This window comes from Maylandia zebra, linkage group LG10, assembly GCF_041146795.1.
Source record: "Maylandia zebra isolate NMK-2024a linkage group LG10, Mzebra_GT3a, whole genome shotgun sequence".
Taxonomy (NCBI): domain Eukaryota; kingdom Metazoa; phylum Chordata; class Actinopteri; order Cichliformes; family Cichlidae; genus Maylandia; species Maylandia zebra.
The window spans coordinates 6,011,698-6,035,667 of NC_135176.1; the positions used below are offsets into that span (position 1 = coordinate 6,011,698).

General features: G+C 40.1%; 1 protein-coding gene and 1 long non-coding RNA gene across 2 annotated transcripts in view; both read right to left on the reverse strand.

Moving 5' to 3' along the window:
- Nucleotides 1-14,820, reverse strand: part of ntm (neurotrimin) — a 467,074-nt gene extending 452,254 nt beyond the window's left edge. The window contains exon 1 of the mRNA XM_076888932.1: nucleotides 14,601-14,820. Coding sequence (XP_076745047.1) covers nucleotides 14,601-14,661 — 61 coding nt within the window. The 5' untranslated portion in view covers nucleotides 14,662-14,820. The remainder of the gene's footprint in view (nucleotides 1-14,600) is intronic.
- Nucleotides 14,821-19,345: 4,525 nt separating this feature from the next.
- Nucleotides 19,346-20,384, reverse strand: LOC143420663 (uncharacterized). Its single transcript, XR_013100388.1, has 3 exons — nucleotides 20,323-20,384; nucleotides 20,111-20,199; nucleotides 19,346-19,446 (listed from the first exon to the last, which is right to left on the reverse strand). It is a non-coding gene; the product is annotated as an uncharacterized LOC143420663 (long non-coding RNA).
- Between the last annotated feature and the right edge of the window lie 3,586 nt (nucleotides 20,385-23,970).

Genomic DNA, 23,970 nt, shown 5'->3' on the forward strand with positions numbered 1-23,970 from the left:
ACTAACTTTAGCCGAGTCATTTAGACAGCTGTTAGCACATGATTCTCCTTATGCTGCTGAGAATATAGCCCAGAAGAAGCGGATAGTATAGCTTTTATTTTGGAAAGAGACATTTCTCTGTAATAAACTCTCTTTTCCAAAGATGCATGATTCCTCAATCAGATACAGGGCTTGCAATATCGCTAGCCCAACGTCCTGGGGCTAGCGATTTTTTCAGTCGGGCTACCAAAATCTATCTCTTCCCTGCCCGTCGGGCTATTGTAGGAAGGAAAAATATATGTCAATGCTTTTGCATTCTTTCAGAAATGTAGCTGGGTAATTATGTCATTGGCATCGGTGAGCCACTGTCAATATGTGACATATTGAAATCGCGTTTGAATTTGCGCTTGTTTTTTTGCTTTCACTTTGCAATCGTGTGAACTGTGTATAGAGAGCGACAGCATTGATCTGTGAGTGATGATAATTTGCGCACCAATTCCTCTGACATCGTCTTATTAATCGTTAGCTTACTATGCAAACATGACAAGTGAAATCTCCCGCAGCTTAAACATGTGAGAGGTTGATCGCGCAGAGAATCGCTGAGCTTATGTGAGTGCGTGTAAAAGCAGCAGGATTTATATTTGACTACGATGACCTGGATGACTGAGAACCTTCACAGACAGATATATATTTTAGTTCTGCTGAGCCAAATAAGACAGGTCAGGGTGAAGAAGTGACAGCCAAAGAAAAGCTTACCACAAAACGGAGAAGTTATGACAAATCAGACTATAAGGCAAAAAGAAAGTGCAGCTTTATGGTTTCATGGACAAAAGAATTTCTGTGGCTGCAATATTACGAGCTAAATAACCAGGGCTGCACATAAGTGGTCCGCAGGTGCGCATTCGCTGTCAAAATAAAAAACACGCACAAGGGTTAGGGTTAAATTTAAAAACTGTACTTTTGAGTTAAAATATATATTTATAATTTTAATAAATGACAAATTAAAAAGGCATGAACATTTTTTTTGTATCGAAAAAATATCGAACCGTGACACCAAAGTATCGAACCGAACCGTGAATTTTGTGTATCGTTGCACCCCTAATATATATATTAGGGGTGCAACGATATTCGTATCGATATTGAACCGTTCGATACAGTGCTTTCGGTTCGGTACGCATATGTATCGAACAATACAACATTTGTAATTTATTTTATCAACTTTCCTTCTGACTATTGCTGTCTGTGCTGAGCGCTCAGTGAATCTGCGTTTGACTACTCCGCCTAGGGTCGACAGTGCAGCCTAGGCGGAGTAGTCGAACGCAGATTCACTGAGCGCTCAACACAGACAGCATCGTCAGAAGGAAGAGCGCAGGGCAAGCTAGCGAGACAGAAGTTAAGCTCTCCTTACAACATGGACCTCCCCCACCCTCATTCAGATCTGGCGTTTGGAATTATTTTGGTTTTCATGTGACGTATGACCCTGAAGGTAAGCAGTCATGGACTAAAGTAAAACAGTATGTTGGATGTGCCATGCAATGCTTAATTACATGGGTGGGAACTAGTGTGTTAGCGCAGTTAGCTCGTTAACGTGTTGGCCGTCTAGCCCCATGCACGGGGCGATCGGCGGTAGCTCGTTAACGGAGATTTGCCGTGTTGTGGCGTTAAGGTCATTTCAACGAGATTAACCTGAAAGCACTAGTGGGAACACAACGAATATGACTGCACATTTACGCCGACATCATCCTAGTGCAAAGACAAGTGGAAGCAGAAAAAAAACAAGCAAGCATGCTACTAACTTTAGCCGAGTCATTTAGACAGCTGTTTAATATGCTGCTGAGAATATAGCCCAGAAGAAGCGGATAGTATAGCTTTTATTTTGGAAAGAGACATTTCTCTGTAATAAACTCTCTTTTCCAAAGATGAGTGATTCCTCAATCAGATACAGGGCTCGCAATATCGCTAGCCCAACGTCCTGGAGCTAGCGATTTTTTTCCAGTCGGGCTACCAAAATCTATCTCTGCCCTGCCCGTCGGGCTATTGTAGGAAGGAAAAATATATGTCAATGCTTTTGCATTCTTTCAGAAATGTAGCTGGGTAATTATGTCATTGGCATCGGTGAGCCACTGTCAATATGTGACATATTGAAATCGCGTTTGAATTTGCGCTTGTTTTTTTGCTTTCACTTTGCAATCGCGCGAACTGTGTATAGAGAGCGACAGCACTGATCTGTGAGTGATGATAATTTGCGCACCAATTCCTCTGACATCGTCTTATTAATTGTTAGCTTACTATGCAAACATGACAAGTGAAATCTCCCGCAGCTTAAACATGTGAGAGGTTGATCGCGCAGAGAATCGCTGAGCTTATGTGAGTACGTGTGTAAAAGCAGCAGGATTTATATTTGACTACGATGACCTGAATGACTGAGAACCTTCACAGACAGATATATATTTTAGTTCTGCTGAGCCAAATAAGACAGGTCAGGGTGAAGAAGTGACAGCCAAAGAAAAGCTTACCACAAAACGGAGAAGTTATGACAAATCAGACTATAAGGCAAAAAGAAAGTGCAGCTTTATGGTTTCATGGACAAAAGAATTTCTGTGGCTGCAATATGACGAGCTAAATAACCAGGGCTGCACATAAGTGGTCCGCAGGTGCGCATTCGCTGTCAAAATAAAAAACACGCACAAGGGTTAGGGTTAAATTTAAAAACTGTACTTTTGAGTTAAAATATATATTTATAATTTTAATAAATGACAAATTAAAAAGGCATGAACATTTTTTTTGTATCGAAAAAATATCGAACCGTGACACCAAAGTATCGAACCGAACCGAACCGTGAATTTTGTGTATCGTTGCACCCCTAATATATATATATATATATACACACACACACACACACACACACACACATACATACGTATGTATACACACACACACATAAGCCATGCTTTTTCTACATACTGCCGTCATTTTTTATTTTTTGGTTTGGGGTTTTTTTTGCTTTTTGTAAAGCATTTTCTATGGACAGCTCTAAAACGGTAAAGGAAGGGGGGAGAAAGCAACCTCTTTCCTATCGGTGGAAAAATGTACCACGTCAACCAAGTCAACAAGTGGGATTTGGTTGTTTAGGAAAAGGGGAAAGTTTTGGGAGTGACGGTAACGGCAGCGAGACAGAGCGAGCGAGTGAGAGAGAGAGTTTTTAGATGTGGGAGATTTGTGACTTTAGTGTGGAGAGTATAGTTAGTGTGTTGTGTTGTCTTGTGTAGTTAGTCTGTTGTGTAGTTGTTTTGTTTTGTGTGTCAGTGAGGGCACTAATGAATGTCACAAAGGCACATTGCAATGTAAACACTCACCAAGTAGAAAACCAGCGGAGTGACACACCTCCTGTTGTGAGGCCTGCAGGTTTATCCCTCTGTCTCTTGGTGGACAAATGTTTTTTTTTTACTTACATAATTTGTGGGGCATCTTATTGCGACACCTGATTGTTCTCTCATGGTTGTACAAAATAATAATTAATAATAATAATTAATAATAATTAATAATTAACAATAATTAATTATGTGGGCTACAGAAAATAATTAAGTTGTAGACTATATTTATATAAAAAGCGTGTACACTTACTGCACTTGAATCATTTTAACCATATGTAACCACCTGCATATGTGTTTGGGAAAAAAAGGCTTTGATTTTGCCACCCCATTTGATTTCTTTGCCACCCTAAGAAAATTTCTCTACATCCACCCCTGTGTGGAAGGAGTCGCGGCTCTACTTTGAATACCTCCCAAATGACTTAACTCCTCACCAAATACTAAGGGACCACCCATCCACCCTGTGGAGAAAGGTCATTTCCAACCCTTGTATCTATAATCCTATTCCTTTGCCTTTAAAAGAACAAGCATCTTCTTAACAAAAAGATCATGCCTAGATTAACAGATTTTTGGCATTTCTCAGCAACTATCGTCTTGATGCATGCTCAATCATCCAGGTAAGTAAATCTCCAAAAGTGCATCAAGACATTTTAACCCACTTTGGCAAGGACTGCCTAAAGATGCTTGTATGTAGTTACAGTTACAGTTGGTGCTTGTACGTCAGTATGAGCAAACAGCACGTAAGACGGCGGATTACAGGAACCACCTGAGATTCAGCCAAAACAGACAAAACAGGATTACTCCTAAAAGTCTGCAAATGAGCTCTTCAGTTAAAGGCTTCCGGGCAACAAAAGTCCTCCAGAAGGCACAGCATCAGTTGCTTAATGAATGGGTGAGGCAAACAAATTTTACCATCGACATGCTAAAATCTCAAGAGGAGCAGATTCGATAGAGAGACTGACAATGCTTTTAGATGAGAATATTCTTAAAAAGGTGTTTGACTTTACTGAGAAGGCTCGTCTAGCACAGCACAAGAAGTCTAAGACCAGGCAACAAAGGAAGTTTGACTTACTTGTTGTACGTCGGAAACCACCACAAAATACGGAGAGTGTCGTCAGTGGCCAGAAGAGAGAAAGATGCGACACCAAGGATGTGGACAAGTGGGTGAAGAATTTGTCTGACAGACAGCTCACCCAAACAGAGAAAAATATCCTTGCTAAAGGGTTGAATTTTGCTGTCACACCAAGACAAATCCGCTAGTGGAGCTGATCACAGCCACAGAAACAGCAATTTGAAACAACAATATTGCAGAAGTGGAAGCAGAGCAACTACGGACGAAATCAGCAATGCAAAGCCCTCAGCATCCAACATCACCATGGAGGAGAGGAAGGCACTCACATTACTTATCCTTCCAGCAGGCAAGGGTAGCTGCACAGTACTGCTAAACTAGAAAGACTATCATGAGAAAATTTTGTCACTACTCAGTGATGAAAATACTTATGAGCCCCTGAAACGAGACCCAGGAAGTGGTTACAGGAAGAGGGTGATAGACTGTCTGAAGCAGTTAGAGCAAGACATGGCTATTGACCGGACCTCATACCACAAGCTGTACCTAGGGGAGTCTACACCAAGTCTGTATGGTTTACCGAAGATACATAAACAGAGTGTACCTTTAAGACCGATTGTCTGTATGATCAACTCGGTCACCTATAACATCTCCAAGTTTATGGCTTCGATCCTCAACCCACTAGTAGGCAGCTCTGAAAACCACATCCAGAACACCCTGGATTTTGTTGAGAAGGTGAGAGATGTCATTATGGAGACAGATGAAACCATGGTCTCGTACGACGTTACATCCCTCTTCACGTGCATCACACTCACCGAAGCATTGGAGGTAGTCCATAAGAGATTACAGTAAGACACCAACCTCAGCAACAGGACCACTCTCAGCATTGACCAAGTGCGTTTGCTTTTGGAACTGTGTCTTCATTCCACCTACTTCACATACAAGAGTCGATTCTACAGGCAGAAACATGGGTGTGCCATGGGCTCAACAGTTTCACCCATCGTGGCCAATTTATACATGGAAGAAGTGTAAAAGAGGGCTTTGCTATCCTACCCTGGAACACCACCAAGCCATCGGTTCAGATATGTGGATGACACCTGGGTGAAAATCAAATCTCAGGACGTACCACATTTCACAGATCACATTTACTCGGTGGACCAACACATCAAATTCACCAGGGAGGATATGAAAAGCGGCAGGTTAGCCTTCTGAGACTGTGAGATTTCCATCAGTAGTGGGGGACATCCCCCACTACTGATGGAAATCAGTAGTCATCTAAAAGCTGACGTGTACCATAAACCTACGCATACGGATCAGTATTTAAGGTTTGACACTCATCATCCACTGGAGCACAAACTGGGTGTCATTAGGACGCTACAACACAGGCCAGTGGACACTCTTTTCAAGGATGAGGATGTACACATCTTGGACAGGGAGGAACGCTGGTTTGAGCGCAGAGTCAAGGAGACCATTTACGTGAAAAGGGAAAGACCATCTCTGAATCAAGGAGGGGGCCTAAGGGTACATCTTTCGCCATCTTACAATGCTGTGATTGCAGCCATTCCCCAACTCTATGTGAATGGTACTCATGGCCATTGATCAGCCATTTCCCCAACAAAACGCTACGTCCAGATGAACAGAATCAACTTTTGGAGGTCTCAGCAACTATGTTCCATCTGGTGGCAGATGGCTGCATAACATCTAGGACACAATAGTTTACCAGTATTGGGTGTCAATTAGGGCTGCCACGATTTGTCGACTAGTCACGATTACGTCGACTATCAAAATCGTCGACGACTGATTTAATAGTCGACGTGTCGTTTGAAGCTTTGTAAGATCGCAAAAGACGCAGGAATAATAGCAGGATTTAAGAGTGTAATAACGGACTGAAACAGAAGATGGCAGCACAGCATGTACAAGGATGCCAGCTGCCGTTAAACCCCGAAGAAGAAGAAGCAGCTGTGTCCCAGAATTCATAGCGCGGCCCAGTTTAGTTTCCAACAATGGCGGTAGCTAGTTAGTTTTAATATTACTCTTATTATTCTTTCTGGGTCACAAAATAAACGTTTAACATATTTTCAGGCGAGAATGTAGCTGTGTAAACCTCAAATATCGGCTCAGTTTATCAAGACACCACATATTTTCAAAAGCGCTCCGACGTTTTCGGAGACGTCTGTTACCCACTAGCTCGATAGCTAGCCGGGGGCTAGGTCACTAGCGCCGTGAGAACACCGGACTCCCGGCAAATTGTTTTCAAACCCACCGCTGTCTTTCGCGACTCAGGTTAAATATATATGAGTCACTTAGATAAATTAAAAATGTTGTTGTTTGGCTTTTTTTTTTTTTTTTTTTTTTTTTTTGTATTTTATTTGTTCCTGAGTAAATCGGTTTGGCTGAGATTAAAGTTATCGTTTTTACACAGCTGAATAAACGTCAAGCAGACAGCTGATTATCAGAAGTGTGAGATGCTGGAGAATATACTCCGGTGTCCTGTTATATTTTAGATAGCAAGGAGTTTATTAAACTTTACCGAAACAATCTGCAAATTTCATTAAAATTGAATAAACTATCATCTTGTCTTTATTTTTAGTTAGCACCTTAAAAGCTTAAAGCTGTAAGCTAATGATAGTTATATAAGAGCAGATGCTGCTGGTGCAATAAGCTGTAGTTTTACGTCCAGTGGATGATGATCTGATTAGTCGACTAATCGCATAAATAATCGGTGACTAGTCGACTATCAAAATAATCGTTTGTGGCAGCCCTAGTGTCAATTAAAATGTTAACAATTAGATTAAATGACTGTGCCTTTGGTCCAACTAGTGAAAATAGTCATGTCGTCAACTACTCGGGCACATCCCTAGTTCAAAGTCCTAAATTAATAGAAGGACATAGAAGAGGACAGAGAAGACAACTAAGGACAAAATAGAAAATTAGATGGACTGGACTGGTTATTATATAGCGCTTCTCTGCTCTATCTGAGCACTCAAAGCACTTAAATTAGGAAAATATTCAGAAAAATACATAGAATGTACTTGCTGTCCACTTGTGAGCTAGAGTGCCTCTAGCACCCACTGGACCTCTTCAGGAGAACTACGACCAGGACCTTCATCTGGAGACAGTGGAATCAATGTCTGACCAACCACAGGACAAGAGACTCTGGAGAGGTAGATGCATGATAATAGGAACTCGCCCACTGGCTAGCAAGCCAGTGGTTAGCAGCAACTACCCACAAGTACAGTGAATATGTGCCCAAATAAATAGAAACATCTAAAACAAAAGACTTAAATTACTTGCCATTAATAAGCCTGGGTGACGTACTTAGGTAAAGTTCATCTGTAAGAAACACAGCATAGTACAGTACAGTGTAGATTCCTCCTAAAGCAAAGTTTCAGAAGAAATTAGTCCATTCCTTATTTTCCTTTTTTTCTTTGGTAGTCAATATGTTTCCATCATATAGCCATCAATTCTCTTCTGCTTATCCTTATCACTGTCTGGGGTGGGGAGCTGGCGCCTATCCCAGCTACCATAGGGTGAGAAGTGGGGTACACCCTGGAAAGGTCGTCAATCTGACAGAGATACAGAGACAGAAAACCATGCAAACTCAGTGCTTCTCATGATGAGCACACTGCTCCCGAGGTCCACAGAGCTGTTGAAAGGAATGACTTAAAAACTCTGAAGGTCTCTATATGCCTGAGAACTCCTTAAAGGGCCTTTGGGGGTGTTAACCAACTCGTCACAATCCTGTCATATAAAACTATCCAACATAAATTTTTATAATTAAAAAAATGTCATTAACCAAATATGCAGGTGTGCACATAAGTGGTCCACAGGTGCGCATTTGCTGTCAAAATAAAAGACACGCACCAGATAAGAAGTTGCAATGCGCGTTTGCGTACGTAAGATTTTCCGGAGGAGGACAGACATTTGTTTAGAACTCTTAAAGATGTCGAAGAAGCAAGCTCCTTTAAGAAATTACTTTGGTGTTCCTCCACCTCCAAAGAAATGTCAGAAGGAGTCCGAACCGCAAAAGAAGCGCATATTTTTGGAAAAGTGGTTGCAGGAGGTGAGCTGGCTTCAAACAAACGATGAACGCTCAGAGATGTGATGCAGAATATGCCGTGACAAACCCACTCTAGCGGACAAAAACAGTGCCTTTTATATGTACGCAAATGCAACTTCTTATCTGATGCGCGTCTTCTATTTTGACAGCGAATGCGTACCTGCGGACCACTTATGTGCACCCCTGCAAATATGGTGCAATTATAAGGTGTTCCCTAATCAGTTGTATTAAAATAACAAAGTAAACAGATGTATGTTGGTGTCCAGTAACCTTTTAGCCAATGTTATTTTTTTAGAAAACTTTTAACACCAAACTGTCGATCAACAAAACTATAAATCTGTTCTGTTCGGATTTGTTCAAACAATTACATGAGAGGTATACATACATACATTTTGGCCATAATTAAACTGGAAAAAAAGACAGAAACAAGTGTGGGGTTTAAAAGGTGTGCAGGAGTGTAAAAAGCTATACAAGTAGAAGCATCTGTATTTCCTTTATTCTGTGAAACAGATAACCGATGTCGAAACTTTGCAAAGAAGTCATCTTCGTTGCCATGGTAATGGCAACTTACAGTGGGGCAAAAAAGTATTTAGTCAGCCACCGATTGTGCAAGTTCCCCCACCTAAAATGATGACAGAGGTCAGTAATTTGCACCAGAGGTACACTTCAACTGTGAGAGACAGAATGTGAAAAAAAAAAATCCATGAATCCACATGGTAGGATTTGTAAAGAATTTATTCGTAAATCAGGGTGGAAAATAAGTATTTGGTCAATAACAAAAATACAACTCAATACTTTGTAACATAACCTTTGTTGGCAATAACAGAGGTCAAACGTTTACTATAGGTCTTTACCAGGTTTGCACACACAGTAGCTGGTATTTTGGCCCATTCCTCCATGAAGATCTTCTCGAGAGCAGTGATGTTTTGGGGCTGTCGCCGAGCAACACGGACTTTCAACTCCCGCCACAGATTTTCTATGGGGTTGAGGTCTGGAGACTGGCTAGGCCACTCCAGGACTTTCAAATGCTTCTTACGGAGCCACTCCTTTGTTGCCCGGGCGGTGTGTTTTGGATCATTGTCATGTTGGAAGACCCAGCCTCGTTTCATCTTCAAAGTTCTCACTGATGGAAGGAGGTTTTGGCTCAAAATCTCACGATACATGGCCCCATTCATTCTGTCCTTAACACAGATCAGTCGTCCTGTCCCCTTGGCAGAAAAACAGCCCCATAGCATGATGTTTCCACCCCCATGCTTCACAGTAGGTATGGTGTTCTTGGGATGCAACTCAGTATTCTTCTTCCTCCAAACACGACGAGTTGAGTTTATACCAAAAAGTTCTACTTTGGTTTCATCTGACCACATGACATTCTCCCAATCCTCTGCTGTATCATCCATGTGCTCTCTGGCAAACTTCAGACGGGCCTGGACATGCACTGGCTTCAGCAGCGGAACATGTCTGGCACTGCGGGATTTGATTCCCTGCCGTTGTAGTGTGTTACTGATGGTGACCTTTGTTACTTTGGTCCCAGCTCTCTGCAGGTCATTCACCAGGTCCCCCCGTGTGGTTCTGGGATCTTTGCTCACCGTTCTCATGATCATTTTGACCCCACGGGATGAGATCTTGCGTGGAGCCCCAGATCGAGGGAGATTATCAGTGGTCTTGTATGTCTTCCATTTTCTGATGATTGCTCCCACAGTTGATTTTTTCACACCAAGCTGCTTGCCTATTGTAGATTCACTCTTCCCAGTCTGGTGCAGGTCTACAATACTTTTCCTGGTGTCCTTCGAAAGCTCTTTGGTCTTGGCCATGGCGGAGTTTGGAGTCTGACTGTTTGAGGCTGTGGACAGGTGTCTTTTATACAGATGATGAGTTCAAACAGGTGCCATTCATACAGGTAACGAGTGGGGGACAGAAAAGCTTCTTACAGAAGACGTTACAGGTCTGTGAGAGCCAGAGATTTTCCTTGTTTGAGGTGACCAAATATTTATTTTCCACCCTAATTTACGAATAAATTCTTTACAAATCCTACCATGTGAATTCATGGATTTTTTTTTCACATTCTGTCTCTCACAGTTGAAGTGTACCTCTGGTGCAAATTACTGACCTCTGTCATCATTTTAGGTGGGGGAACTTGCACAATCGGTGGCCGACTAAATACTTTTTTGCCCCACTGTATCTGAATGGTCATGCATTAGCACAGATGAGACCCTGTGAATTAATGGACTATTTACTGAATAGCACAGTTCAAGGTTATGATCAAACTGCATTTTTGAAGTTGAAGTTAAAGACATTCACTTGCCATTCATTCAAACTACATTTCTTAAATACTCATATCATATAACACAGGTTAATACCAGTGGAGGTCTTGGACTAGTAAAAGTAGATGCAGGTTCAGGCAGCGTGGTTTAAAGGTGGTTTAAAGGATTATCAAAATATCTCATGTTCCGGATTTCAACGTTAATCGTCTAGTTTTCCAAGGGAGATCAACCCCCTGGCTTCAACAACATCTCATGGCCAATTCTATTCCATTCATTTATTTTGATATTACAGCACTGTAAACCTGTGGTGACATCTACCTGACTTTGTCAGTCATCGGTTCTGTCCATATATATGCTGCTACAAGGCTGTATGTGGACAAGTCCACTGTGCACCGCAAAGCTCTGTCTTTTTTTTGCCTTGAGATTCCAATTCGCTGTAGCCCTGCAAGAGGAAAAAAAAGAACCCTCACTCTACCTGTCAACAATTATTAACGTTTTTTAACAAAAGCACCCCCCCCCCTCCTTCCAAAAAAAAAGAAACAAAAAACCCACCAAAAAAAACCAAAAACAGGCAGACCGTGACCCCTGTGCCACCACCCCTATCCATCTCCGCTTTCTCAGCTGGTCATCCTAGAACAACTGTTGATCTGACAGGACACAATTCTCGCCTTTGGCTGACACGGCCTGATGGAGAAAGGAAAAAGAAACAATACACAGGCCTACAAGTGTCTCAACCCCCCCGCAAGAAAAAAAAACTCCACAAGAGTTTCTGTTGAATCCTGGCAACACAGACAGCACTGTGTTTTCCCAGCCACATACAGAGATGGAGGGAAGGAGGCAGTCCGATTAGACAATAAGGCTGCAACATTAGTGTTTATCTTAAGCTGGATTATTACTCCAGAAAGCAATGGTCTTATTTTCTGTGTAAGAAAAAAAACATGCTGCCTCTTTGGGAGCAGTGTGATACTCAGATGACATATTGTGTTTTGGGTTTTTTTCTTACTTTCATTGCTTGCCTTTTCTTTTTTGCAACTTTGAATTTGACTACTTTCCACCAAACTTTCTAATGTTTCTAATGTTTGTTGGGCTTCATATCCTCCCTGATTTTATGGAAATATTCTAAAAGTATAATAAATTCAGTCCACTGACAGAAACAGAAGGTTCAGCAGCAGATGAACTACTGCCTCACTTTACAGAATGCACAGACCTGCATGGTTAAATTCATCCATTCATTTATAGTCTTCATATGAGTGCTTTACTTCACGTGACTCAAATTTATTTTATGTGATTTGACTGTCAAGCACGAGTCCATTTCACCATGTCGAGTCCATCCAACTGCTTGTAGCAACCATATTAAACAACACAAAATTATGTAAGACTGCATTTATGTGAGAGTGCTGTGAAGCTGACCTTGACATATTCCCACATTTTCCTGCTACACATGAGAAAACTAAAGGACAACAAGAGACTGATGTACTGTGCATGATGTCAGCTGTCTCCAGGAAATTACTGCTAGAGAAAATGGAAAGAGAAGATTAAAGAACTATAGCACAAAACATGTCAACAGGGGACTAAACTGAAGGAAAGTGTGGACAAAGCTTCCCACCCTCTCTACAGAGAGCTGACACAGCCTCATAGCAATTTTGGTCTGCGGCTCATCCCCTACAGGTGCATAGAGAACCTCTTCAGGCACTCATGTCGACTGCCATCCATATGTACACTGCTTTGCACCACAGAGGCTGCAGCTTCAGCCAAGGCGCTTCTTACATCTTCATCTCTATCAGTTAGAGTAGGAAAGACTACAGGAGCGGAGCTACCTTCTTTCCTCTTTGCTTGCATGGTTCTTTTTGTATTCCTTTGCATACAGGCCAACATTATTTCACTCATAAACGAACAGTCGTGATGAAATGCACTGTACACCTACAATTACACTTCAGCGACACAGTTTTAACTATTTAATGTCCACTTAACATTCACAAGCACAAGCAATAACATAAATAGTTTAAAGAGGACTATTCTGCGTAATTTTGTTTCTTTACTTTAAACTTGTTTCTTTAATTTTTCAATGTGCCTTAGTATGAAGCAGAAGAAAAGAAACATAAGTGAAGTTTGGGAGTGGAAAAATCAGAGTGTGGGTCTGTTTTTCAGCAAACAGCACTGGCATGCTTCGTACAATTGAAGGGGGATGAATGGAAAAATGCACTGAGACATTCTTGATAAAAATCTGCTGCCATCTACCAGGATGATGAAGATGTTTCAGCACAAGAATGACCCCAAACAGAGACCCAAGGAAACTCTCAATGTGTTTCAAAGAAATATTATAAAGCTGATCAAATGGCCCAGCCAGTCATTTGACCTGAATCCAATTGAAAATCCATGTAAAGAACAAAACATCAGTGCTCACCGAGGGGGCCCACAGAACCTTCAGGTTTAGAAGACTGCATGGAAAATGGGTCAAATTCACAACTGACCAATGCATGCCACTAGTTTTTCCATACAAGAGGCAACTTGAAGCTACCATCACCAAAAAAAAAGGCTTTCGTACAAAGCATTAAACACATTTCAGTAATCGTGTTCAGTACTTTTTCCCTGTGTCAGTTCTCATTATTACACATTACCTAATTTATGGACAGCAATCGTTTGATTTCTTGGTCATCTACTAATTGTAAGGTTGGTGGTTCGATCCCTGGCTCCTGCAATCTGCATACCAAATATCATTGAGCAAGATGATTTCTCCAAGTTGCTTTTAAATCCATCGGAGTATAAATGTGTGTGGACGTTAGATAGAAAAAGCATAGAAAAAAGTGCTTGCAAGAATGGGCGAATTAGGCAAATTGTATAAGGTGCTTTGAGTAATCAGAGCAGAAAAGAACCAGGCCCTTTTCCATTTCCATGTGTGGATTGGATGGTTGTTACCAACATATGGTGAAAATTTCATGTGAATAGCATCTTTATTTACTTAGCAAAGTGGTTGGATATTTACTTTTCCCCACTGTATGTGTGTCCCAGTCCCATCCTCAATTTAAACTGATAATGGAGCTCAAACACTAACAAAAGGAAAAACGTAACATGTTTATTGGGAATGAGCACTGATAAAAGCAGACTTTATTTTACTGAGGTACCTTTTATTTGTACTTTTAAACAGACCTCTGTCTATGTACAATTCAGTTACTGGTCTGAATCATTCATGTCAGGTGGAAACACGATGGGAAAGCCTGAGCTGCTTCACTGCTCTACCTTCCAACAACAAAGCCCCTTTGCCTGCGCAGAGAATACATGGCTTAACTTGCATGACCGGACAACACAGTCAATGTGGATTAAAAACTAATACCTAATCACTGGCCATTAATACTTTGCAGCCAGAACCTCACATTTGCCATGATCTGACATGCGTCAAAATGATCCACATCCCCAGGAGCCACGAGCGCTAAATAAAGATGCTATTCACATGAAATTTTCACCATATGTTGGTAACAACCAGCCTTCAGAAAAGATCATGATTTTTTTTCGTTTTTTGTTAGGTGGATATATATACATACAGACAGAGCCCAACTACTGCTCAGAATTACCTTGGCATGACGAACTTTTACGCAAGAAAAGGGGATGCAGCTGTAAAGACACGTTCAGAGTAACCCCTGGAACACTTACAGAGTCTAGTCACTACCACCAAGAAAGCTCAACGGCGCTTCAGTAATCGCTTAATTTAAGCTGCTGAGCCGAGATTGCAAGCATTAAGGAGTCAAACGCAGGAGCAGACACCGCCATGAATAGGGCACTTAATACATTAACAAACTATCCGGTACAAACGGACTCCAAGATAGCGATAACAAGTGCGTCAAAAATGAAAAAAATCTATCACTTACCTTGCTCAATCAGCAGGACGGTCATGCAGACCAGCATAGCCCAGAACACAGGATTCACCATATTTATCGATCTTTTTCTATGCTTGTGCTGTCGTCTGAGGTAATTAACCAACAAGTCCTTTAAAATCCAGAAAAGTGTTTTGTCTCCAAGTCCTCAGTCTCCCCGTCTGACTGTAAAGCATCCGCCAACGCAACGGTCCACAGAGTCCCTCCTCCTTCCACTGGTTATTGGCAGCGGTGCTAACGGGAAGCTAGCAGTAAGTACAGAAACCACTTCCGATTGCGTGTACGTGTTTAAGCGCACAAATAGGGAGGTGGCGGGTCTGGTGCTTTTAAACTGAAGCAGTCATCAACATACTTCCTATTGTAGTCAGGTTGCATGTCGCTAGCTTCAAGCTGGGCCCTTGAGTAAGTCATTTAAAGGTTCTGGTTTTAAGTAGCCATTACCACAGCCGAATTTTACTGATTACTTATTTACTGTTTTTTCCCGCAATATTTCTGAAAATGAAAGAACGAAGAGAAACAACAACAATGTCTGTGAAATACCCGCAGTCTTCATTTTAGTTTTTTCAGTGTATATTTTGTCATTGGTGCCCAGTATCAAATGTATTATGTGTATTATTTGCAACAAGTAGAGTAATATATGCAGCCTTAAACAAACATTTAATCGTGAGCAATATTCATATCAGACTTGGTTTTAGATCCCTAACACGTCGACTAGAACTTTAATTTATCTAATTAGTTCTGTGATTGTTTCTCAAAAATAAATGACGCAGAGAAGGGATCGCACACTTAGGGTTATCTGTTCTGGTCTAGTTGATTCTTAACCTCAGAGATGTTCAAAATCTGCATTCAAGAGTCTGTATGCTATTACTGCATATTACTGCAGCGAAGCACTTCATTTAGGACTGAACATGAAAGCAATAAATTAAACGATGTAGTTTCCTGTGCACCTCTGCATGCCAAAAAGGTTTTAAAAATTACATTAAAAGCAAATTGGAGAGTAGTGTCAGTGCACAAGCACAATTTTTTTTCAGGGGGGTGCTTTTATTTTTGCAAATTTTTGAACTCAGCTTTCAAGGACAATGTTTTTTTAACAGGTTATGCAGAATCATGCATTTGTCTCCTTACACAGAAAATAAGCATTGCTTTCATTACTCAGTAACTAATCTAAAACCTTTAAGCCCAAATCAAGTTTATGTCTCAATTAAAAAATGACTGAAACCAAAACGACAAGTTCCTTTGACACCTGTAAATAGAGTGAGTCAAAAGTTAAAGGTGTTTTCTTAGAGCCACACCTCATCATCTAATGCTAACATGACCCTTTCTCCTTTTATCTCTGACAGTGAATGCTTGCTGTATAAAATCTTTATCTTTTCACAATCAACTCCTTTTCTGTACTCTTTAGATTGCTGTATTTAAGAATACATAGTTTTGCATTCTGTTTTTGTTTGTTTGTTTGCTTGCTTGCTTGGGTTTTGTTTTTTGCTTTTTGTTTTTTGAAAAAAATTAGTCTTTATGATTGCTCATAGTGGAAGGGAAAAACCAACAGTGGTCATACGGTACAGTGATCTGAACTAAACATAAACTGTTAGTAGCTATTTCACAAAGGGTTGCATTTAAGCCCTATAAATATCTTTTATATTAGTCATACTCATCACTTACACCTGTCAACTCAGAAAATTGAGTTGTTCTATATTTAAGCACTTAACAGATTAACTGTGGCAATATTGTAGAGCCTAACTGTTACATAATCTGTTGTAACTGTAACCCCTTGAACTTTCCGCATTTTGTCACATTACAGCCACAAACATGAACCAATTTTATTGGAATTCCACGTGAAAGACCAACACAAAGTGGTGTACACGTGAGAAGTGGAACAAAAATCATACATGATTCCAAACATTTTTTTTTACAAATAAATAACTGCAAAGTCGGGTGTGTGTAATTATTCAGCCCCCTTTGGTCTGAGTGCAGTCAGTTGCCCATAGACATTGCCTGATGAGTGCTAATGACTAAATAGAGTGCACCTGTGTGTAATCTAATGTCAGTACAAATACAGCTGTTCTGTGACGGCCTCAGAGGTTGTCTGAGAGAAAATTGGGAGCAACAACACCATGAAGTCCAAAAAACACACCAGACAGGTCAGGGATAAAGTTATTCAGAAATTTAAAGCAGGCTTAGGCTACAAAAAGATTTCCCAAGCCTTGAACATCCCACGGAGCACTGTTCAAGCGATCATTCAGAAATGGAAGGAGTATGGCACAACCGTAAACCTACCAAGACAAGGCCGTCCACCTAAACTCACAGGCTGAACAAGGAGAGCGCTGATCAGAAATGCAGCCAAGAGGTCCATGGTGACTCTGGATGAGCTGCAGAGCTCTACAGCTCAGGTGGTAAATGGCCTGTATTTGTATAGCGCTTTACTAGTCCCTAAGGACCCCAAAGCACTTTACACATCCAGTCATCCACCCATTCACACACACATTCACACACAGGTGGGGGAATCTGTCCATAGGACAACTGTTAGTCGTGCACTGCACAAAGTTGGCCTTTATGGAAGAGTGGCAAGAAGAAAGCCATTGTTAACAGAAAATCAGAAGAAGTCCCGTTTGCAGTTTGCCACCAGCCATGTGGGGGACACAGCAAACATGTGGAAGAAGGTGTGCTGGTCAGAGTTGATGGGAAGATGGATGGAGCGAAATACAGGACAATCTTGGAAGAAAAGTTCTTGGAGTCTGCAAAAGACTTGAGACTGGGGCGGAGGTTCACCTTCCTGCAAGACAACGAACCTAAACATAAAGCAATGGAATGGGCAACAATGGAATGGTTTAAAACAAAACATATCCATGTGTTAGAATGGCCCAGTCAAAGTCCAGATCTAAATCCAATCGAGAATCTGTGGCAAGATCTGAAAACTGCTGTTCACAAACGCTGTCCATCTAATCTGTCTGAGCTGGAGCTGTTTTGCAAAGAAGAATGGGCAAAGATTTCAGTCTCTAGATGTGCAAAGCTAGTAGAGACATACCCTAAAAGACTGGCAGCTGTAATTGCAGCAAAAGGTGTGTAAACGACCACGGCAGACCCAGTGGCATTTTAACCATTCTTTATTAATACTGGACGGTTGCTGTTCACAATACAGGTAGAGCTGCAGCTCTCCCGCTGCCCATTCAACATCACCACAACAACAACTCCAACCACAGGACCCAGTACAATATTTAATTCGGCGGGGCATGACTCTCCCGGCTGGAGCGGCTCCTCGGGCGCCGCCTCCGCCGCTGTCTCTCCCGGCTGGAGCGGCTCCTCCGGCGCCGGTGTTGTGCCAAAGTAGTTACCCCCGTCAAAAATTGTTTCCCCATTCACGGGAGCGCGCAAAGTAGGAGGAGCCACTTGCCCAGCTCCGTTCTGTACGCTACTTGTCACTGATCTGCAGTCGACGCGATAAAGAGTAAAAGCTGGAAAACAGCAGACTCGATGAATTTAATATTAGTTTCGTGACATTGTAATGTGCCGTGTGGAAGACATGCAGTTTACCTTATACTGTACACTGAAATAACCTGCTGGGAATACTTTGTCTAGAAAAAGACTTTGATACTATAATACTGTAAAACCAGATGCGATCATGGAAACACGTCGCTCTCCAGTGAATTTACACTCGGTTTACACTTTGTAGCGAAGCTATCACGAATGAGTTTATTTGCAAAATCAATCTCAGTATAACCAATAAGTACAGTAACTTTGGAGAAGATGTCTTATTCACAGCAAAAGTTATGGAGGGATACAGATTTTATCAGGCTGTGTGGCATCGGCTGCCAAAATGTGTGCCCCCCCATCTGTAATCCATATTGCCTTTGCCATCACAAAGGGTGTATTGGCCAAATAAGTCACAGTACAACCAATAAGTACAGTAACTTTGGAGAAGATGTCTTATTCACAGCAAAAGTTATGGAGGGATACAAAATTTATCAGGCTGTATGGCATTGGCTGCCAAAATGTGTTCCCCCCCCCCCCCCCCCCCCCCATCAATAATGCACCTTCACGAAAGAGTTTATTTACAAAATAAATAACAGTATAACTAATAACTACTGTAACTTTGGAGACCATTTGGTTTTTTTAGACTTCTTAATTTAACATCTACATCTATATATGTAGATATGTGTTCTCGACAATGTGTGCCATAAGAACACTAGCTGTGGACCTTTAGTGTCAACTATGTATAAGCGAAACAAATAAACACATCTTCTGGTGGTGGGCTTTTCACGCAGAGCTGGTGGAACCACCGCAAACACATCTCACACTGAATCTGTAAAAAAATAAATAATTACAAATCCCAATGTTAAAAATTCATTTATGGGAATTGATCATAACATTTAGCAGTCTTTCTTGATGTCATTACCCATTTGTTGTCAGTTTCATGCTCTTCTTCCCCCGCAGAAATGACAGATGTTTGTCAAGTCATCTGTTTTAAAAAGTGAAAAAATAGCACATAGAGTACACTACCTACTAGTCTACTGACTCTTTTCGCAAGATCTTTTCAGCAAACTGAAAAAGAGATTCTAAGATGACTAAATAGGCTAATATCGTAAATGTTATTTTATAGTAATTTGTTTTCTGTGAATCAATTTCTTTCTTTTATTGTGTAATTATCTTATATTCCTTTTCCTGTCATTAACATTTATTACAACACAACATTTCCAATATTCTCGTATATATGTATGTATTACGGTTAAGACTCGTACTTTCAATGCAAAGACTCCACATGAGGTAGCGTCCACTTGTTTTGGGTGTTTGACTGTGTCACAAGTCCATCTTGAGACGTTGCATCCTTTTTTTTCGCATGAATGCCCTGAAAGACAAGTACAATAAAAACAAATAACATGTTTTAAAATTTTGGTGACACAAGAAGGTGAACAGTATGGAGAGCTTAAGTGTCTGTTGAACATCAAGTTAAGAACTGACCACACTGTTTTGTTAAAATCATTACTTTTTAAAAGTCTACAACGCATTTCCGTGGACAATTACTTGTGCTTTTTTCCCCGTTTCTGCCCATGATATAGAAATCAATCACTTACACAGTACACTTTGAAGAGATGTGGAGGAGGAGCAAAGATGGAATTCACACATGTATAACCTATGTGAAATTATTTTAGACATTTGTCTGATGTTTTAGTGCTAAACCTCCGCAACACTTTATGCAACTACTAAACATTATTCTCCCCGTGCTATATTTTCTAATGTAAAAACATCATCTCATACAGACATCAGGTCCTCAAATAAACATTGAAACATGGGGAGACTTCTCTTTAAAGGCAAAATTAATCCATAATACCACAATATCAGAAGGCCAACACAAAAATTAAAACCTGTTGCTGCTATTTTTTTAATTGTGAGTACCAATTTTTTTTTTTTGATTGACATCATACTTATAATTGTCATAATAAACACAAAAATAACAACAGCAACAAAGAGTTTAATAAAGGGTCAAAATAAATTTCAACATTTATCCTTACCTTGTTGATTCCAAACAATTTTGGATACCTTGTTTAGTTTCTCCAAGTGGATCAAGATACAGTGACTTCTTTTCTTGTGGGTAAATGACCTACAGTAAAATTATGTGGAGAATTACATGTAATAATTCAAGACTTAAGATTATCTGCATGCCATGCATTTGTCTTATAAAACTGATTTGATGAATATTGTAAATGCAATTATTTTTTTTTACCACTAATGTCCAGTGATGATGTTCATTTACAATTCCCAGAATGACTTCATGCTCCATGGGTTTATCTTAAATTGAAACAAAACAATAAAAATATTCACTTCAGAAAGAAATGCAATAACATGTTGTTTAGAGTCCTTTTTTATTAAAGCAATTTATGATATATTATATATCATCCACTTATAAAGTACTCTGCGACAGCCATGATTCACCCCTCATTTCTTTAACCTGTGCAAGAAGCTGGACTATCTTATATTTTTTATAAGTGGTTTTGCACATTACTTCCTCCAAGACTAATAAAGGTCTTTCTAAGGATTTCTTTTGGACATGGAGTTCATTTTCAATCATTTTCAATGCGATCCTTTTACCATCTGCAGAATAATGTTTAATGCTTTCTTAAGCCTCTTTAACAGTGACATAAGAATCACTTGATAATAAAAAGGTACCTATTAAAGAGATGAAGCAGTGTTGATGATTTCAAAAGAGATATTAGCCCAAATGTTTGCAATTCTCAAATCAAGCATTGATTGGAGTTTGTACAAAAAGAGGAGGAAACCAGACAAGCAGAGAACAAAAGAGAACTGTCAAGTCTAATAAACTATCCACATCTACTAACCCCAGTCTCAATTCATTCTTTCTGCATAAGCTGTTATCCAATCTAAATCTGGATGTGGATATGATCTGAGATACTTAAACAATACACACAAGATTCTTTCTAGAGATACCTACCTTGAGTCTTGGAGCTTTTCTCTTCCAAATGGCAGTCATTGAAAATGAATCAATGAATGCTGCTTTTGCTGAATTATGACGATTGCATTGTCTCACCATGATCGCAAGATATGCATTAATAGACTGCGAATACAAAATGTAAACATTTGTTAACTGTTGTCAAGGAATAAAACACTGATAGTTGCATTGTTGTCAGTAAAGATCACTATACCTCACTTTCCAACTCCATGTCCGGACCAATTTGTTGGATATCCCAGTAGAATAATTTGTAAGCACCAATTCTGGAGAGTAGAATGTGAGGACTCTTTCCAGCCCAGGCATCCATTATATCTACAAAAAGTAATAAGAAAAAGAGATAAGTCAGCAGGACTAAATGTAAATCAAAATTTAAAATGCATAATTTCTTATGTAGTTGTCTGACAAAAGACGTGTTTTTACTTTTAAGACGCTGATAAAATGGGCACATGGTTTAACATTGTATTTTGTAAAAAAAAAAAAAAAAAAAGAGCACTTAAATTTGCTTTTATTTGGGGGTAAAGTTACACTTACAATGTTCTACAAAGAAATTTAAATAAATTCATATTAATATAAGAAAAGAAATTTAAATACATAGCAATAGAAATGCTCTTGCCCCCTATCAAATCTTTTTTCCAGCAGAAACACCTATTACAACAATTTTTTAAAATTATGTTTAGTTGAAGCTACATGACTATATTTTAAAATACTCAGGCTCAAGGCTTGCACCTGTGGCCTTTACTATTACATAACCGTTTCTGGAAAAATGTTATTTTTCTCCTCCAAAACTAGTTTTATTATCTCTAAAATAGAGTGTCAATTTTTGGGCTGTTAAAAGCAGCGTCTTAAAGAGTATTTGATCTTTCGAACTGTTGCTGGCAGGCAGTCATCATCACAACATTAATATACTTCTTGTAGTGGGCATTCTATGTCACTATGACAGCAATTTTAGAAAAGAAGAAAATGAAGAACATACACTACTAGTCAAAATCTGGGACACACCTTCCCATTCAGTGTTTTTCTGTGTGTTCATGCTTTTCATGCAGTGACAATCATCTTAGGTGACTACCCCATGAAGCTCACTGACAGAAGGCCTAGAGTGTGCAAAGCAGTGATCAAAGCAAAGGGTGGCTAATTTGAAGAATCTAAGATATAAAAAATATTTTTGGTTCTTTCATACTTTTTGGTTTACTACATCATTTGTGTTAGGGTTAGTGCTCCATATGTGTCCATTCATAGTTTTGATGCCTCAAGTTCTAATCAACAATGAATCTACAAAATAGACAAGGAAATTAAGAAGCAACATTAAAATGAAGGTGTGTCCAAACTTTTCACTCTTAGTGTACATCAGATGTACAATATCAATCATGAACATTCTGGGTTACACAACAACAAAAGAAAGATTCACAGTTTTGAAGGACTCACTTTTTCATTTGTGTAATTTTACACATGTGGCTTACATCCTTTTACAAGTTTTCTATAATGTTTTGCCCCATGAATGTTTTTTTAAAGCATTAACATATTGTTAAATTTAAATATTCTGTTAGGAAATATACCTAACAAAAGCTTTTTAAAGGTGTAAAATTTCCTATGCCATGATCTACAGAGTACTGAAACAAACACTGTCATAGGAACAAAAGTCCTTTTTTAAAAAATAAAAAAATATTATATTTATTTACATTTCTCTGCAACTGTTGGTTCTATGGTCTGCTGTTGTGGTCTGTGAGGCTGGGTCTGCTGTTGTGGTCTGTGAGGCCTGGGGCCCGTTCTTCGTACGTCGCTTACTACATCCAAGATCAAATGACACATCCAAGATCAAATCATCGCGCTAACCGTGAGCTCGCTAATCCGGTTCCCCGAACACACCTGCTGTTGACGATTACTACAGCTGGACGCAGTAATGTGACATCACTGGGTGTCGTAAAAGGGGCTACGCATCGATAGTAGAAACATTGATCGGCAACCCTCTGATTGGTCGGCGAAAATGTCGAAGGAGCGCGCTCGGCTCGGTATTTTTCGGCAGCAGAGCAAGAACTCTTGAGTGAGGGATTTCAGGAGTTTCAGAGTTTAATCAGAACGCAAGGGAACACTGCAAAGGCTGCAAAAGCAAGGAGAGAGGGCTGGCAGGAAGTTGCTGACAAATTAAACTCGTAAGTAATTTAATAATAACAATAATAATGGAGTGGATTGATATAGCGCTTTTCAAGGCACCCAAAGCGCTGTACAATGCCACTATTCAGTCACTCTCACATTCACACACTGGGGGAGGCAGCTACAGTTGTAGCCACAGCTGCCCTGGGGCAGACTGACAGAAGCCAGGCTGCCATATCGCGCCATCGGCCCCTCTGGCCAACACCAGTAGGCGGTAGGGTAGATTTATTATATTACACTATATTATCCAATATTATATTACATTATATTATAATATGTTATATTTTATCCTCTGTCACATTAGAGCCACGACAGGACCCACTAGAACATGGGAACAGGTAAAAGTGAAATATAAGAATATTCTACAGAATGGTAATATTTATCACTTATATTGCTTTTAGTCTCTTGGAAAGAGACCCTGGAATAATCTGTTTGTTTATAACAGCAACCAAGAAAAGGGCAGAGCAACAAAAGACAGGTGGTGGTCCTGCACCCCCTCGTCAACAAGTTGGTTAAGTAAATAATACCCTCACGGGAAAATCGATATCTCTCTATGAGCACACTGTCGCGCTGAGCTAAAGGATCCTGTCTGTCCCGCAATATACGCTGAATTCTGAGGACTCTCCTTATCAATCTTGCACCTTCCGCAATGGGTGGCTCGCGTATACGGACAGGACATGGCTGCGACAGACTTCCCAAATCCACCTTCGCTTTTATAGCCGTGGTCTCTCATCTTGATTACACGAAGTAATTTAC